A 17,336-nucleotide genomic window follows, 5' to 3' on the forward strand; every position below is an offset into this window, starting at 1 on the left:
GAGAATTGGGAGAAGGAGTGTTGAATAAAGAAAAAAAGAGGCAGTCAATTGTTGGACAAGGAGAAGATAAAGTGAATGGAGGTGATCATGGTAGTTTTAAGGAAGCATACAATTCACAGAGGAGAAGAAGACAACGAAGAAGGAAAGGGAAGGTAGAAGGTTGGTAGAAAAGAGAGTAAAGAAAGATCAAAGATAGTGATATAAGGAAAAATTAGATAAAGAGACATGAAAAAATTGAAAATATGATGAATTGGTTGTGAGTTATAGCTGTGCAATGGATTCATGAGTATGTTTTAAAACAGGATTTATCAAATGACATGAATAAAGAGCCACATGTGCTCTATTTTCTCTCCATGCATAATCATGTCAATACTCTTATATTTTCCACATGCATGTAGGAAACGGCACATTGCAGCTTTGAAAACCTGCCTACTGTTGAACCAGTTCTCTCTATCCTACAACCCTCACTCTCATCCCTTTTCCCTCTTCTCCTCTCAACGTAACTGGCAGGCCTCCCCTTCTCAGGTAAAGAAAGTGAGGCTTGAAGTAAGAATGTGAGCTTTAGGCAGTAATAAGAAATTGATCTGCCTGCTAGCGCACTATTGTGGCTTGTGATTGCCTGGGCCATCCAAATGAAAATCCAATGTTGCGCTACACTATCCCTTTGGAATACAGTTGATAGCACAAGCAGATAGTGAATTCCTCTAAAGCTTGTCTCTGTAGTCATAACCTTATGTGCATGTCAGTGCACCATGCATGCATTTTCCAGGTAAATGCGTGCGTGATACTGTAATGTACAGAGAAATGACAGTGGTACAGGTGCATCTTGCATTACAGTGTCCACAGCGCTTGAGTTCATGTAAGTAATAGAGTGTTCCCTCTTGAGAAACGAACTATAGTAGAGCGGAGTGTGTTTTATTGAACATGTGAACACTGCTTTTTCAGGAGCCTCAAACAGGCTCAGTACTGTAGAGACAATCTATCACTTGTGCGGAGTCTTAGTGGAGCTCAGACATTGCCCCTCAAAACAGCCACAACTCGACTGTATTACACAAAACTAGAGTTTGTCCTGAGAGTTACTTATACACACATTTTATTTTCATTTGGACTTGAACCCTTCTGTCTGATATCTTGGACTAAGATGCAGTTTTAGAAGGTTTGGATTCAGATTGCCTACCTCTAACATGATTTTCAAATCTCACCTACATGAAATCTATGAAACGTTCCCTCATCCTGTGTTTGTGTGTGTGCAGGGTGCTCTCTACTGACCCGTACCTCCATCTCCTTGAGAACAGGGTGGTCCTCAATCCCAGGAAAGAGCACCCTCATGGCATAGGTGCGGTAGTCCAGGAAGGGGATTCCTGCTCCATCCAGCTCCTGAGTGAGCTCATGGATGTCCGTCTGCAATTCTGCAAAGGCTGAGAAAAGAAACGGGAAATTCTTACAAATGTATTTTAAGTTCCAAAAAAGAGACACATTTCTCAAGATGAAATAAAGAGCAGACTGCAATATACAAGACTGTTTAGTTGATTTTGATGACACATTTGGTTGGAAGTGGTGCTCTGTGTAGTGTTTAGCATTGTCAGCACTTAATGACTATGACTTGTCACACTTATTTCTTATATATCCCAAAACAACCACTGCTTAATAGATGTAAAATACATCTGTTCATCTGCAAAAACATTGCAGAAGCATTTTCCTGGAAAACTGAGAAATTCTGATTGGTATTTATAAGTACTGGATGGAGTCGAATGGGAAAAAAAACCCTAAAAAAAACCTACTAGGGGGTAAAGCTGGGCATTAAAGATTTAAAGGTGTTTATTACTATGTTAAATACTTTCAATTTGTATTTTTAAATAGTCAGAAATTGGAGAAAAAACATGCAGAAAAGAGAATCATAGTTTTCAAAATAATCACACTTAAGATCTTGGCTTGTCATGCCATCAATCTGATGTTTGGAAACATTCCTGAGGAGGAACAGAAAAAAGGAACATGGATGATATGAAGAGAAGGTGGAGGTGTCTCAAAGAGCAGCAGTGAAAAGCAGCCTTATGGGATCACTCTGTGCTAAGAGTGCAAAGAACGAGAGAGGGAGAGATGGCTGATAGAGAAAGTATTCTGGAGCTGCTCAGTGGCTGGAGGGGAGTTCAGGATGCAGTTGCACACATGGCAAGCCTGTGAGTACACACACATTATACACCGCCACCTCTCATGCTTGTATTCCCGCACACACCCACACACAGTTTTTCTGTTGTACCCCACAGCTGAACACATAACCTTGTGCCCAGATGATTTATGTGAACGCACATGTCAATGTTTTCACACTTTTTCCATTCCCACAAAGTGTGTGTTCTGACCCCATTCTGTATACTCCACTGGCTTCACGAGCCACATCTAGAGGGAAAATATGGGATCAAATCCATTCTCTCACACATCACATACAATAGTGTATACAGCTAATGGTTTTGGTGGACTGCCCCAAATCTATTTTATAAACATAAAACTCCCTTGAGGAGAAAATATACAGCTATATGGTTCTATTAGCACAGCTCTGTGTGTGTGTGTGTGTGCGCCATATAGCATCATCCAAAATACACTAACACATGGAAACACAACTCAAACAAATAACGAAGCAAAGCCCAGACTAACAGATGGCTTGTGTCACCCTGTCCCTCTCTTCTAATCTCTTTTCTCCCTCCCTTCCTCCTTTCAAAGTGACATCTTAGAGGTCACCTTTCTCCCCCTTATGGTTACCTCCTCTTAACTACATCCTTCCATCTTTCTCTCATTTATCCTTTTAGTTTCCTTCTCCACCTCTCAGCATTATTCTACACAACTCTCTTTGCAAGCCTATAATGTTTTAGTTGGTCTCCTGGCTAAGCCTTTCTTGATAGAAGTACTTTATTTCTATCATTCCTTATTAAATAGTCCCTTCTCTCCATGTTGTCCTCTTTGTTGTTCCCATCCAAGCACACACTCTCTCCATTTTGAAATTTGTTCTCCGATATTTCTTTTCTCTTCATTTTCCCACCCCTTGCATAATCTTCCTGTCCATTTCTTCTTCTTCTGCCTTCCATCTACTCCCATGACTTATTTGCCATATTTATCTCCCTCACTCTCCTCCCACTCCAAATCTACCCTCTTGTCTTCTAGACAGTACTGACAGAGAGGGACAGACGGGGTCAGGGCACATGGACTCACTTCTACACACCCCAGCCAATCACAGTATGACCTGCAATGTGAGTATAGGTCTGTGTGATTGGAGGTAGTTGCAAAAGAGCAGGACGTAAAGATGTGAGCATCAGGTGAGATGAAGGAATAGCATGCAAAGGAAAAAAACAAACCACAAAATCATCCTCTGAACAGATGACTGACAGTTAAGACTCAAGGAAACTAATCAGATAATCCCAGGTTGTGGCCACAGTAAATCAATTATCATAAATCAGCATAAATAAAGCTATTGTGTGCCAATCTTTTTTTTTTTTTCCTTTTTTACATTAAAACCTGGCTCCTACATGACCCACAATGCAACTTGGCCACATGTATTTTATCCAAATATTCAGGTGTGGTATTAAATCTCCCTTGACACTATAGAAATGCAACTGACCTCTGAATGAAAATTTATATTTTTATATTTAATAAAAGCACAACAAGTCAGTGGAATGAGTAACAATAAATTTATGACATACATACTATATTTGACATTCACTAAAGAAATGCAACAAGTGAAGTGATCTCAAATTCAAACGCATTGCAATGATCAGTTATCAGTATTCCCCTTCCCGTTCTCCCCATCTGCTTTTCTCTCTCTCCTGCCAGACAAACCCACAACAGCATCAGCAGATTCTCACTCAATCCATGCCATCTCCAGCCAAATGAATATATGCTAATGTATTGGTGTGTAAGTTTCTCTCCATCTCTCCCCCCTGGTTCAGCAGTTGCCAAACCACTCCTTCCTTACAATCTCACACTTCTGTGCCCTGTCTCTATCTAACCTCCATCTAGCCCTCCCCCTCTCAGTGTGGATGGTAGCGAGGCCAGCCAGGCAGCTCTCTCATGGGGTGGAGAGCCAACATCTGGTGGCTGGCTCAGATCAAAGTAGTCCTCTGGAAACACACCAATACCCAAGCGCGCGCGCATACACACACATACACACACACACAGGCACCGCTGCCACCTAACAGCGGAGGGACAGTTGGCAGCGAGAGTGAGGGGGAAATAGAGAGCGGGAGGGAGAAATGGATAGGACTACTGAATGGAAGTTGTTCAGCTTTTTAGGTAAGCTGCAGTGAGGGAGAGATTTGGGGGCATGGGAGTTATTTGTGAAGAAAGATGAGAGAAGTACGTGGGAAGAGAAATAGAAAGAAACAAGGAAATACCAACATAATAAAAGTGGGTTTTCTCGTTTTGAGTGGCTAGCATCACACCCCTGACACACAGGTTTTGTTTGGACTCACCTTCCTTGCACTCAAGGGCCACCCTAGACTCTAGGTTGTCCATCTGCAGCTGTAATCGCTTTAGAGTGCGGTCGGCATCCCGCGACTTCCTCTTATAAGCAATCAAAACCACAATGATAACCAGCAGGAGCAGTCCACCTCCTCCTCCAATACCAATGATGGCAGGCAGGGTGAGAAGGCTGTCTGAGTAGATCTGCAGTGTCCCTGGTGAGTATTCAAAGCCTCCAACACGCACCTACGAAATAGACACATTCAGAGGAGTATACTATTTTGCCTGGAGAGCAGGCGCATGAAAGACAGCACACACATACTCAGAACAAAAGCAGATTGGTTGGGACAGTATGTGAAAGAGAGATGCCGCAAACTACTTTTCTTTTTATCAGCTAAGAAATAAATTAGCTGTGTTACAGGTTTGAGGAACTATGTACGACTCTCGCACTGTGTAACTGAAACAATCACAAATGTATCCCACATGATGATTTTAGTCCTACAATACAATTAAAATGTATTTCAAATTTTATGTTGGCAAATCAAGTTGTGCTAAGTAAAGCCAAGGGCAAGCTAAAATTCCCCAAAACTCTTTACATGTCTGTCATATCTGTGCTTTGGGACAATTTTTTGGAATGAGCAAAAAAACATACAGCTTTACTTTAGTCACACACACACACACACACACACACACACACACACACACACACACACACACACAACCATATCACATCAAGACAGTTCTTGCTCAGAGAAAATGGGAATTTAAAAACCCAACAACATTTGGATAGGTTTCTTTTCCTCTTCTTTATCCGCCTTTTATTTCATCTTTAACTGGCTTAAGTCTATGAAATAGCAAAAAGAGGAGGGTAAAAATAGACAGACCTATCACACCCACTAGGCATTTTTTGGTTTCTATTGAATATCAATACTATTGAAATCTGAAGGAGGATGCCAGCCAAAACCAGACTGATCAAAAGCCTCTAAGACATAAATACAGTTGCAAATGCTGCCAGCGTATAAGAGAAGGGATACGTGTGTTCATCTGCTTGCAGCTATATGAATGGGTAAAGGAAATCTAGAGTAATTGAAGAGATTTAAGTCTGATGGGTGGGGAAGAAAGAATGAGATGAATGAATAAAAAGGCAGGAAGTGGATTGACATTAAAGAAGGGTGATGAATAGGCACAGTGGAAACAGCAGAGGGAACAGGGGCTGCAGCGGAAAATAGGAGAAATGTGAAAGCCAGATGCACCAGCAATGGAAGGAATTACAAAAAAAAAAACCCTAAATGAAGCAGGTTGATGAAATAACAGGTATTTAACACAGAATCAATATAACATAGAGAGAGATGATGTTCAGGTTTTGTAAAGCTGTATCCAAACCCTTAAACCTGAATGACACAGCGATCTGCTCAGATTGTGATAAATCAGGGGTGGAAGAGAGAGACACAGCGCACAAACAGAAAACATTACAGAAATGTAGATAGACCTGAAGTTTCACTCACAGTGACTTTGTGTTCTCCGGTCAGATTAGGCCATTCGCAGAGCAGCTGGCTCTCAGACAGGGTGAGAATGCAGGGCGTCTCCCCGATCAGCACTGTGTAGTTCAGCTTAGCATTTCCTGGGGCTGCAGGAATTAGGTTACGACCCTGGAAACAGACACACTTAAGTTATTTACACACAGTCAAGTCTATTTTTTATTTTATTTAACCTTTATTTAACCAGGAATGTCCCGTTGAGATCAAAAACCTCTTTTTCAAGGGAGTCCTGGCCAAGAGGCAGCACATTTCCAAACAAATACATACAAACAAACAAAGTTAAAAATTTACACAAAACAATTACACATTATTGAGGCAGTCTGTAGGCCTTTGAGTTTAGTTTTAAAAACATTTAAAGACAACAGTTCAGTCAGTTTCCAGTCTTTCTGTAACAGGTTCCACGAAAAAGGCGCAGAGTGGACAAAGGCTTTCTTACCCAACTCTGTGCGGACAAGGGGAACAGATGGTGGTTGATATAAACAGATAAACTATACAAAAGCAACATAGTTGGAGCCATGACCACGGTAAAACAAACACTTGTCTCTGATTGGCTCCGAGGTATATGTCAACAGTTCATCCACTGCCCGATGTGCAAGGTGCTGTAAAATGTAGGTAACCATAGCAACAGTACTTCTGATACTGCCAGATAATACCTCTCAGAGAAACCAACCAAACTCACGAGTTAACTGTCTGCAAATATGACTATTACTGTGATTTTTGTGAGGTCCCAACCTGTTTTCCTTTAATCTAACACACTAACACTTGTGGTGTTTTTTCATTGATTCAGCTGAGGGCTTACATCACAGCGAGCTGTCGAAAGACTCAAAAAAATGTGTTGGTTGCATTAAAAGTATTGAGTCCAGTAAATAAATCTCTGCTTTGCTTCTGTGCCATCTTCACCTACCCTTCCTCATGCTCTCCATGCTTTCCAAAGTGGGGAAATTAATTGCTGGAAAATTTTGATGGACTTCTAATTTGTCTGCAATTATTTAATAGGATGCCGTTTCTTTGCAGCTTATTTCTGCAGCTTTTTTTTTTCCTTTTTTAACCGGGAGCATGGCAAGGCAATCAGAGCATTTCATTATGGTGATATTTAAAGTTACAGAGGAGAGACTCATGAGTCTTAATTCTAAAACTCCACCCAGATTGGCTGAGAGAAAAAAGGTTTTAGTTTTCCATGAAATTGCGTGATAATTTCCTCCCTCGTTCCTGAAAGCCTTTGAAGTTCAAGGGGAGAGGTGACATGACAAAAGGCAGCATAAGTGGGAGGGGTAAATTCGCTCTGGATTCAAATGCGCGCTGCCTCTATGGCTTAGAGTAAACATGTCTATGAAGTCTCTCTTTAGAAGTTATCGTATAAAATCTGCGCAGGTGGCACAGCAATGCATGAGCCCACTTTATAAACATTATTTCCCTTTGCAACTGATTTTGAAAAGCAACTTAAAAGCAACTCTTTTTTTAAAAATGTCTCTAAAACCCAATGGAGACAGCAGGTGGAGAAATCACATCTCTCAAAGCTGACACATGTAAAAGAACGATGTGTTGAAAGAAACGCAAGAAAAAGGCGAAAGGGAAGAGCCTATACAGAAATGTCTGGAGCAAATCACCTCAAATGCACATCAGTGTCTTATCAGCTGCACTGGAAGCTGACTGGGAGGCATCTGGTTATATTTTTTCAATATCTATTTGAGAGATTGATTTGTTAACACTGTTGACAATACTCGATATTACTAGCACACTGCTACATGTATCTGCCGTTACTGTTTTCTTGTATGTCAAGTGAATGCCAGCACTCAACTAACCTTCTTTTATCCTCGAGTCCTGGGATATGGGCACATAAATCCCTCACCTTTAAAGGGTAACCTTTCGTAAAAAGCTTTAATGCTAAACAATTACAAACTCAATTCATAACATATTTCTCCACCCATTCCAGGTAAACTATGTGAAAGAGGAGACACAGGCACAAAGAAAGTGATGCAAGAAGAGACCGATGAGGCTAAAACAAGATAGAAAACATTATTAGAATGACTCAAGAACAAAAAGAGGCATAAAGAAGACAGAGGGTTTAGTGGAAAAAAGGAAAAAAAAGTCAAAAGTAAAGGCAAGAATAAAAAGACAAAGAATGTGATGGATGTAAAGTAAAGTCAGGCTGAACAAGGCCAAAACAGATCAATGCTAAGAGCACAAGGCAATTTACCTTGAGTATGAGTGGTGAGCTGGGCTTCAGCTCCAGCATGCCGGTGGGGCTCAGAGGTTCAAACACAGGGTCTGGGTGGTAGCTAAAAGTCTCGTTTACCACCAGCAAAGAGCGCACGTCATCCATGACAAAGCCAATCTCATCAGGACTGCTGCCCACATCCGAGAAGCCCTTGTCAGATCCAGCCACAGAGGGCGCCAGACACACCATTACGGTGTTGTTGAGGACCGTACAATTCTGGTAAGAGAACATAGAGTGGGGACAGGTGATGAATAAATTAGGAATACAGGAGGAAAAAAGTGAAAGGAGAAAAGAACAAAGAAAATGAGAAGAAGTTCAGATTGAGAGGGTGATTTAAATTCCTATTTAACAACCTTTCTACTTTGTTTAAGATGCCATTTTGGAATGAAATTAAAACAGGTAATTGTTTTAATCTTTGAATAAAACATATGTTAATTCAAGCGTAATCAATAACATTTATAAGAGCTAAAACACAGGTATATGGTGTGAGTGATTAAGTGTCTCAGTAATAACATAATGAGGAAGAGGCTGGTTTAATAACATCAGTGTTGTAATCAGTGTTGATATCATCTGGAAATTTGCCGCGGGGCACAACACTTAAATCAGTCACCGTAGAACAAATTACACTGTAATGGCAGAGAATCTGGAGAGGTCAACCTGGAGCTGATAACACAATACAGCAAGAGAGACCTTTGCTGATAACGCAGCATGTCATAGCCATGCATTATGTGCCATATGACGCATACTGAAGCTGGAGGCAAGACATAAAGCACAACTGTTTTTATAGATCAATAGATGCATTAACCAAGAAAAATAAAAATGGTTGCAGAGAGGTGAGACAAGGGAACAACAATGGATATTTTTACTTCTAGCTAAGAGTGGGAGTGGGAAAAAGGTTAGCTAAGCCCCATGGTGCTAGGTGAAGAGAGGGGGATTTGCCAGAGCTACTTTATTGCTGGTTGACATTTCAAAGGTTAAACTGCTAAAAGGAAATTCAACATCAAAAACAAACAGAAAATGGGCCCTTGGCTGGTTGACCGATGGGTCAGGTGTGTGAGTCTGTGTCCCAGGAGTGTGTGTGCGCGCGTTATCACCTTTTTTTTTTTTCATGGATAAGGAGAGGGAGCTAGCATCAAGACAGTGTGAATGAGAGACCTGCGGTCTATATGGGCTTTAGTCCACCTTACTTGTCCAATCAATGCATTTATAATGTGAAAGAAAGTGTTTACAGGTGTCCAAGCACTCACATTTTCCGACTTGGCAGCTCCGTACTTGGCTCTCATTTTCGGCTCCTTGATGGTGGCCAGATTAGTTCCAGTAATGGTCAACTTGGTTCCTCCACTAAAAAAAAAAAAGAAAAGGAAGATGAACATAAAGTTAATCAAGACAAAAGGAGAAAACGAACAACCAATAAAAATATAATACATTCTCTGTGGGAGCAAAGACTGCCCTCCAGTTGGTGATTCACCATTTGCCACATAGTCACTCCTGCTGTAGTCTTTCACTCACTTAATCATGGAGGCTGACTTTAAGGAAATGATTTCTCTGATGTTCAAAGTGTGTTTAAACAGCTACACAGGCTGCAATAAAGAACAGGTAACTTTGTAGCATTACCAATGAGAACCTGAAGCTTCTGGCCTCCCAATACCAGCCTGAGACCCAGGGGATGTTATCAGAGTGTACCGAAACTGCAAAGCGGTATAAGATATACATGGCAAAGCAACAGTGTCAGTGATCTGACATTTTCTGTAACCTTTACACCTGTGACCTATTCAGATCTATGTGACGCTGAATAGTAGAGACATGGCTAATACTGGTGTGGGGCCTATTCCCCTACAATTCCTTCTCGTCAGCCTCTGCTGGCCTGCGATGCTGAACTTTATCTGATGTGAGGTGTTCTGACAGGAGCTAAATAAGTTAGCATACAACTAGCATAGAAAGCTGGAGTAGAGAAGCAACACACAGCTATTGTGTGTACACAAAGACACACACATAAAAATACCAATCATATACTCAATCATGTTTTGCACATTTTCCACAAAAGGCTAGGACTCAAAAAAAGAAGTGCCACAGCACTGTTTAAGTTGAACAGTTCAACAGGAAGCAAGTGCAGGTATGGAGGTGAGGGCAGTCTCGGGGCCTGAAGTAACACCATCCCTCAGAGGCTGATGGGGCTTGAGGAGCTAGGAGGACGAGAAAACTGCCTGAGGCGAGAAAGTTTACCACTTTTCAGAGGCTTAAAGGTGCTGACTGAGGCTGAACAGTGTCTGCTGTAAAAAGTGGGCAAAGTTATTTTTATGTTTTACAGTTAGTTTCAGATGTTGATGGAAGAACAGAAAATTCTGTTGTCGAGGTATAAGGCAACGCAAAAAAGTCAGTCTGTGGTAAGACTATTTCTACATGATGTACTGTGTACACTGTCCTACTCTGTGTAAACATCCTGTAGTGTCCTGCAACTGCTACAAAGCCATGTATCTGTGCTGTTAATCCAAGAAACTCTTCCTGAAAGAGTGAGAACAAAAAACTCTGTAGTCAAATTTGTGAGAATGAGCACTCTTTGCAAGAGCTCCAGGAACAGGGTCACCAAAGGGGACACAGCGACAGCATAGCTTGATAAATTTAAATAAAAAAAAAAAAAAAAAAAAAAAAAAACCCGAAAAACACAAATGGCCCAGAGAAGCATGCGACTCCTACTCCGGGAGCACTGACTGAAACACCAAACACAAGCCGATTGTTAAGGTTATTTAGCCCCAAGGCTGACGACAGTGCCTTCTCCTATCCTCAACCTTTCATTCATTCCACTCCAAATTAGACTCCTTTTCCACTCACACCTGTTTCACATGATGAAAGATTTAGAAGTAAGAAGTGGAGCTGATACTTCAAAATAAATATCTGAGATATAAGACAAAAGTTGCAGAAACAAATAATTTACTATGCCTTATCCTGAAAAGCTTTTTATGTGAACTGTCTGCACAAAGTACAGTTACTTTTGAAAAACAACTTAATACTGACAAATCTGAACGAAAGGCGAACATTATTTCACTTGCTGAGCATCTTGGAGCAACTGTGTTTAGATTATGACATGCAATATTTATTGGTTTTTCATTCAGGATTTACTTTTGAACATGTTTTCAGAGCTGTAAATGAACTTTTATTTAGTCATTTTAAGTAAAAGCAGCAGGAAAACCCTACCAAAACTTACACATGTGACAAAATAATTGGAACCACTACAGTACGTTTGAAGTAAATGAGAGAGTCAACAGTGTGAGTGTGTTTTGGTGTGTTTGCTGGCTTCATTTCTCAGCTGAGAAGTATGGGAGTTTCTAGGTCATGCTAGTAAGCCCATTAGCATGTGGATGCTTTTTTCCCCTCTCTCTCCACAACACAGCTTGTGTTTGAAGAGGAAATCTTCCTGTGGCTATGTAGACTCATTTCAGTAAGTCAAGTAATATTTACAGATACATCTCTGCTGCAGCTCATCAACTAGCAGCACTGCATCAGGAGTCTCCTTGACTGCTGTTCCTGCACTCAAAGATTTGCTTTAGAAACAAAGATAAACTGAATAAATCAATTAAAACAAGTGTGACAACGGAGAGGGAATACGCTCTCCAGAAAGTTCACATTTCAAGTTGAAAAAAAGCCAATAATTTGCTCTAGTCATCACCAGAGATTAATAATGTATTCATGCGTTTGTATTTGTTTTGTTCTGTAGATCTAGGTTCATCAAGCAGAATTGTAGATAAAACACTGTATTGGTATAAATTATAGATAAGGAAATCATCACATGATATGCTGATGCATTATACAGTGAATGTTTGATAGTTCGCCATATGAACAAGTGAGAAAAACATTAAAAATACAGTAACACCTCCATTTTCTAACAAGTGCTCTAAAATATTCAGCGTTTATCACCTTCAGGGTTGGAAGACACTATGTAAACAATGAGAATTAATTGATAACTCAAATATAAGACTGCATTATCTTTGCTCTTCTATACAACACAGAAAACATGAATCCAAAATGTTCAACCATGTTGTCCTGGAAGCAGCACAGGGAAAAGCTCTGATTGGTTCCTTACCTGGCGATACTCCAGTCAGGCTCGATCTTCAGGATAGTAGGATCTTCTGTGTAGCTGAACTTGACCTCTGGGTTTCTCAGCTCAGCAGCATTTATGTCCACCATGACAGGTGTCTGGCCCGTGGCCTGGCCTGCTGGGGTTACACATACTATCTCCTTGGCGCTCCGCCTGAAAGTGAGGGAGATATAAGAGAAGACAAGAGAAAAGGAAGTCACATGCTAAGGTGTGTCTCATAGTGATTGAGTTAAGGATTAATACTAATAGTTCCTGGAAACAATGAGTTTTTAGGCACCCCAAACAGAAAAACACAATTACACAGGAAGGAAACTCTTGTTCATCCTTTTAATTACTTGTAACAGACACAGCGGTGACCGTCATATATCCACAAGGCCAACATCTTTCAGTCTGTCCAGCCCTGGTTTCGTCAGCCTGAATCATACACTGTTGTACTTCAAAGCCCTCACACTCTCCCTCTCTCTGTCTGTCTCTCCTTCCCTCTTTTGCTTTCTCTGGCTAACAGATCTGAAGTGGCAGATCAGGCTGGTTGTCTCTCTGTGTGATGTAACTCCCTCCCTTGCAGACAGCCAGCCAGCTGTGACCTGCTGTGAAACTTTGCGCTGCTGCCAGAAACTTTGTGCTCCACTCCACTGGCTCATTCCACTTTCCCCTCCCCATCGAGGGAAGACACTGCTGGAAGAGAAGCGGTGGGGATGGCAACCTATGTGGGCATACCTGTGTACGTGCACAGTGTGTTGATCAAGTGTACTGTGTAGAGGGTTTGTGAATTTCCATATAAATGCTGTTCACAGGCAGAAGATTAACACTTACTCGGGGTGTAAGTATGCTTTTTGTGTCAGTCGACGTCTGCTAACGCCCTACAAAGCACTCAAAGAATGTGCAAAAGGATGCGCGTATGAGTGGTGCAGACACGGAGGCAGGTGGGACAGTATGAAATTTTGAACATGAGAAGAGCAAGCTGATCTGTACACAGATCCTCCCCCACTATCCGCTGTGGAAATAAAATCCACATAAAACAGAAGATGGAGAAGATGAAAGAACAAAAATCCATTTTTGCGTCTTTGCTGGGATTTCGGGTGGGGTCTGGCAACTGAACAAGAACGGACATATTGGGGGTCTTTGTCCCAGGAGGAAGTTTTATTTTATTTCCTTTTACAGGGTCCTCAGAGGGAAAGGCTGCTGAAGAGGGGATGAAGACAGACGGGAAAAACTGAAGGACGAATGGAGAAAAAAAAAAAAAAAAAAAAGGTTTTTCACATTCCACTAGTGCTGTGTTTCCATGGAAACAGTTTTCACAACGCTGTCACCGTCAAGAGTGCCAGTGGTGCCGCGTATGTATTTTTGACAAGGTTGCGGCCACACAAAAGAAGCCAGAAGGGAACACAGAAAGGAAAAAGAAAAGGGGTTGCACAGGGAGATAAGAGGATGAGTGACTCGGGGTAAATAGGTTTTGATTAAAGCAGAGGCCCCACTGAATACAAAGACACATTAAAGAGATAGACTCAACCAGTTCATTACTTTGGCCATAAAGGTTATTGCTGCTCAGTGAATGAAAGGCCAAGACTATTATGTTCACCTTTCTCGGGATGTGCTACAGAGCTTTAAATTGGCCTCTACTTTTGCTTTTGATATGATATAAAAAGAACTTGATGGGTCCAAGCTTATTAGTTTAACCTGTCACTTGTTGCCTGAGAGAACGGAACCACTACAATAAAAAAAAAAACCACCACCACTCTAAAGCAAAGAAACAAGAAAAGTGGAAACAAGGAGTATTCCTATACCACTTCCTATCTGACAAACATAACCTCCACAAGGAAGCTTCCATCAGATAAACCTTTTCAGTATATATGCAATTGTTTTAGGGAACTAACAATCTTTTCTGTGATGTTTTCTTGTGCCATCTGCCAGACACCATACATGATTGGATTTAGTTCAGAGCCCAGTTTTTTGTGAGTCTGCCAGCAAGAGACTCAAAGAAACAATGGAGTTCTTGGCTAGGGGAATTAGAGTCATATCAAATTGGATCAATGTCTCCTCTCCTTGAAATCCAGACACAACCTCTTGCAGAGTGACAAGTGAAGATAGCAGAGAAAGATCATTCCAAAAACTAAAAAGGTGGGAGAAAAATTACATATTTCAAACATCGGTTCAAAGCAGCAAAATGTAAGTTACCAATTACCAGCAACACCATATCATTCCTTTTAAATTATAGTCATATCTTTAAGAAAATGTGGGCCATGCACTTAAGCCATCCACAGCAGAAGTGAACAACGATATCGGCTTCACTGGGAAAGGCTACACTGTCATCCTGCTGGGAATTACAGCACTGCAGGTCATCCTGTTACTCGCTGCTTTTGCTAGTCCTGCACAAATCGAAGGCACTGACCAGGGAAGAATGTCATACATTAAAAACAGGGAATGACTACAATTACTAAACGCAGCAAACAGTGGGAAAAGTTGGCAAAAAACAGTAGCAGATGTAGGCAAAATATTCTGCATTACATGGCTATTATTTGTCTAAAGAGCAGAAATAAAACAGCTACACTTTAACCCAGTAAATCAGTAGTAAATCTGCAAACATTTGGTTACAACATCTTGAAACGGCCAAATGGTTCCTCTCCACTGTTTGGAGAGCTTCAATCAACATGGTCCCCTGCCTCCACAGCAGCACAACACAAATTTAAACTGTCATTTTCTTAGAAAAATCAGCCTCTATACAAGAGTTCTGTGACTTCGTTGTAAACTGCACCCCAAAAAAATCTTCAGGTTGAAACACTTCAACTAAAATAATATACTGCAGATACTCCAAGCACTCTGGATTAACTCACCTCTCGAAACGGCAGGGGTGAAGTCCAATCTTCACAGACACAGCGCTGCCCGCGTTGAGATGACTGCCATCAATAGTGATCCTTGTTCCTCCAGATAGCGGCCCGGTGGAAGGATGGACTCGTGAAAAATATGGGGACTAAAGAGGGACACAGACAGAGGCCGAGCAAGTTAAGCGTCACTTATCGACTGGACCGTGGCTGCCAAATACATGTGTTAAAATCATCCAAAAACACAGTTGTAATATACATCAACAACATTTACCACAAAAGTGAAGGCCTTGCTTGAGACTGTTTTGTAGTCGGGGTGACTACAGTCTCTGACACACACTTCCACCTGAGCCTCCTGCACTCTGTAACCTGTTGCATCATTTAGCCGACACACAATCCTGAAAACGAGGAAAAAAAGTTTATCACTATGTAAATGAGCGAATGTTTTCAGTTTCAGTGTTTGCTTAATAGTGTGACAACAAAAAAAAGGGACAGAAAAAAATGAGGAATACTTCTTTTCTGCTGAATGCAGAAATCTGAATGCTTGTCTAATCAGAAAAGCATTCAGATATTTATGAGTGAAGTGTTTCATTAGTTTCCATCTTATTCATAAAAAATAACAAAAACAGACCAAATGTTCTATTAGAGATAATGTGAACTGCTACGAAACTAAAGGCTTTTCTGTGTGTGTTCATGCATTAGCGTGTATTGTAGAACCATAAGCTGCGCACTTGGCCTTGGGCGCTGGCTAGCCAAATGAAAATCCACAGGAGAAAGGATTGAACATGGGGAGGAATGGTGGTGTAGCCCACAGGGAGAACACACACGCACGCACACACACACACTCATTTCATGTTTCACCCACTGGAGACATAGTTGAATGTTAATTAGCTAGAGCGCACGAATGAGACAGAGAGAAAGCACGAGAGCGCAAAGGAAGGAGGGAGTCAGAGAAGAAAGGAGAAAGAAAGAAGTAAGAAGGAGAGAGGGATAAAGGGAAAGAGCTTGATTAATTGAACAAGCTCATATCCTACACATCACCTCAGCTTCCCCTCCCTGAGATGAGTTATTAAGTCTCCTGCTTCCATCCACCCTGCAGGTGGCCATGGCAACTGCATCGCGGCCGCAACAATGAATTTCACATTGCGATGCTGTGCGTTTCCATTGTTTTTACTTTCCCTTTCATTTATTCGCTGTCCTCCTGCTATGACAGAGGCCATGATTAAAATGCTGGACAAATCTCAGTCAGGAATGCAGCTCCGCTTGCATCATTATTGCCCAGATGACAGGTGGCTACACTGAGCTGGTATTACGTGGTTAGAAAGTACATTAGCTAAGATGACAACAACATAAATTATGCCTCACTCAATCAAATAACTTTGGTGGAATGTAGAATGGTAAAAAATTAAACATATGTCAAATTGTCACATAGTAACTACTAATAAGGCAATAAAAAGAGGGAGCTTAGGTTCTGTTTTTCTTCACTGCTGGCAATGATTTACTTTTCTCAAAGTGAAGTTAAACCATGTAGTGAATATTTGATGACTTAGGTGGGAAAAGGCCACACTTCCTTGCAATCCAATTCTTTCCAATCATAGAAACTGTGATGTAGAAGAGGTGGCAGAAGCAGAAAGCCAGAGTGAGAACAAGGTGTCTACGTTTTGCCCAACAGTCATTGCACATCCTCTTCTCTTTCGCAGCTGACCTTTGACCTGTGCTGTCTATGCTGTGACCCCGTCTTGTCTTCTGTGCTATGGCTCTGATGGGGTCACAGGAATGACGAGTGCAACCGGGACACTAATGGCACCGTATGGCTAACATCACTTTTAATTAGCATGACAGCCTAACTGCTAACCGCGCCCTCCTCTTCCTGCGGGTGCTATGGCAACAGGCCAAAAGCAGCATTACTGAGCTGTCCGGGTTAAACGTCACCATCTTGACGTTTGGATGTGATCACTTGGAGAAAATGAACATTAAATGAAAAAAATGAAAGTTAGGCTACAGCAAGGCCTCGTGATAGAAGTAAATTTAAAACTGCTCCGCTCTGTCTGAACAAAACAACACACGAGTTTATAAATTATAAATCAAGACTGACATGTCACTACGCTACTCTAAACCCACTAGTGAGTGTGGAACAGCATTCTGTTTTCCTGACTGTCAAACCATCAAAGTCACATTTCTTCTGGTTTCTTCTTAGCGAGGGTGGCAGAAAGAAAACCAAG

The 17,336-nt window shown here is 41.3% G+C and overlaps 1 protein-coding gene across 4 annotated transcripts in view; it reads right to left on the minus strand.

The window, feature by feature from the left end:
• The window catches only part of plxna1b (plexin A1b), a 181,244-nt gene that overhangs the window by 16,768 nt on the left and 147,140 nt on the right, over positions 1-17,336 (minus strand). For 2 of the 4 annotated variants that reach the window (XM_084927943.1, XM_084927941.1), the window contains exons 14-21: positions 15,389-15,512; positions 15,127-15,263; positions 12,281-12,448; positions 9,450-9,543; positions 8,182-8,418; positions 5,952-6,095; positions 4,458-4,692; positions 1,276-1,418 (exon numbers count right to left, since the gene is read on the minus strand). In XM_084927943.1, coding sequence (XP_084784069.1) covers positions 1,276-1,418; positions 4,458-4,692; positions 5,952-6,095; positions 8,182-8,418; positions 9,450-9,543; positions 12,281-12,448; positions 15,127-15,263; positions 15,389-15,512 — 1,282 coding nt within the window. Of the gene's footprint in view, positions 1-1,269; positions 1,419-4,457; positions 4,693-5,951; positions 6,096-8,181; positions 8,419-9,449; positions 9,544-12,280; positions 12,449-15,126; positions 15,264-15,388; positions 15,513-17,336 lie in introns of all 4 variants that reach the window. The other 2 variants (XM_084927942.1, XM_084927940.1) reach the window with 1 other exon arrangement.

The sequence above is a fragment of the Perissodus microlepis genome, chromosome 5 (genome assembly GCF_051167445.1).
Source record: "Perissodus microlepis isolate ML-2025 ecotype Zambia chromosome 5, ASM5116744v1, whole genome shotgun sequence".
Lineage (NCBI taxonomy): Eukaryota > Metazoa > Chordata > Actinopteri > Cichliformes > Cichlidae > Perissodus > Perissodus microlepis.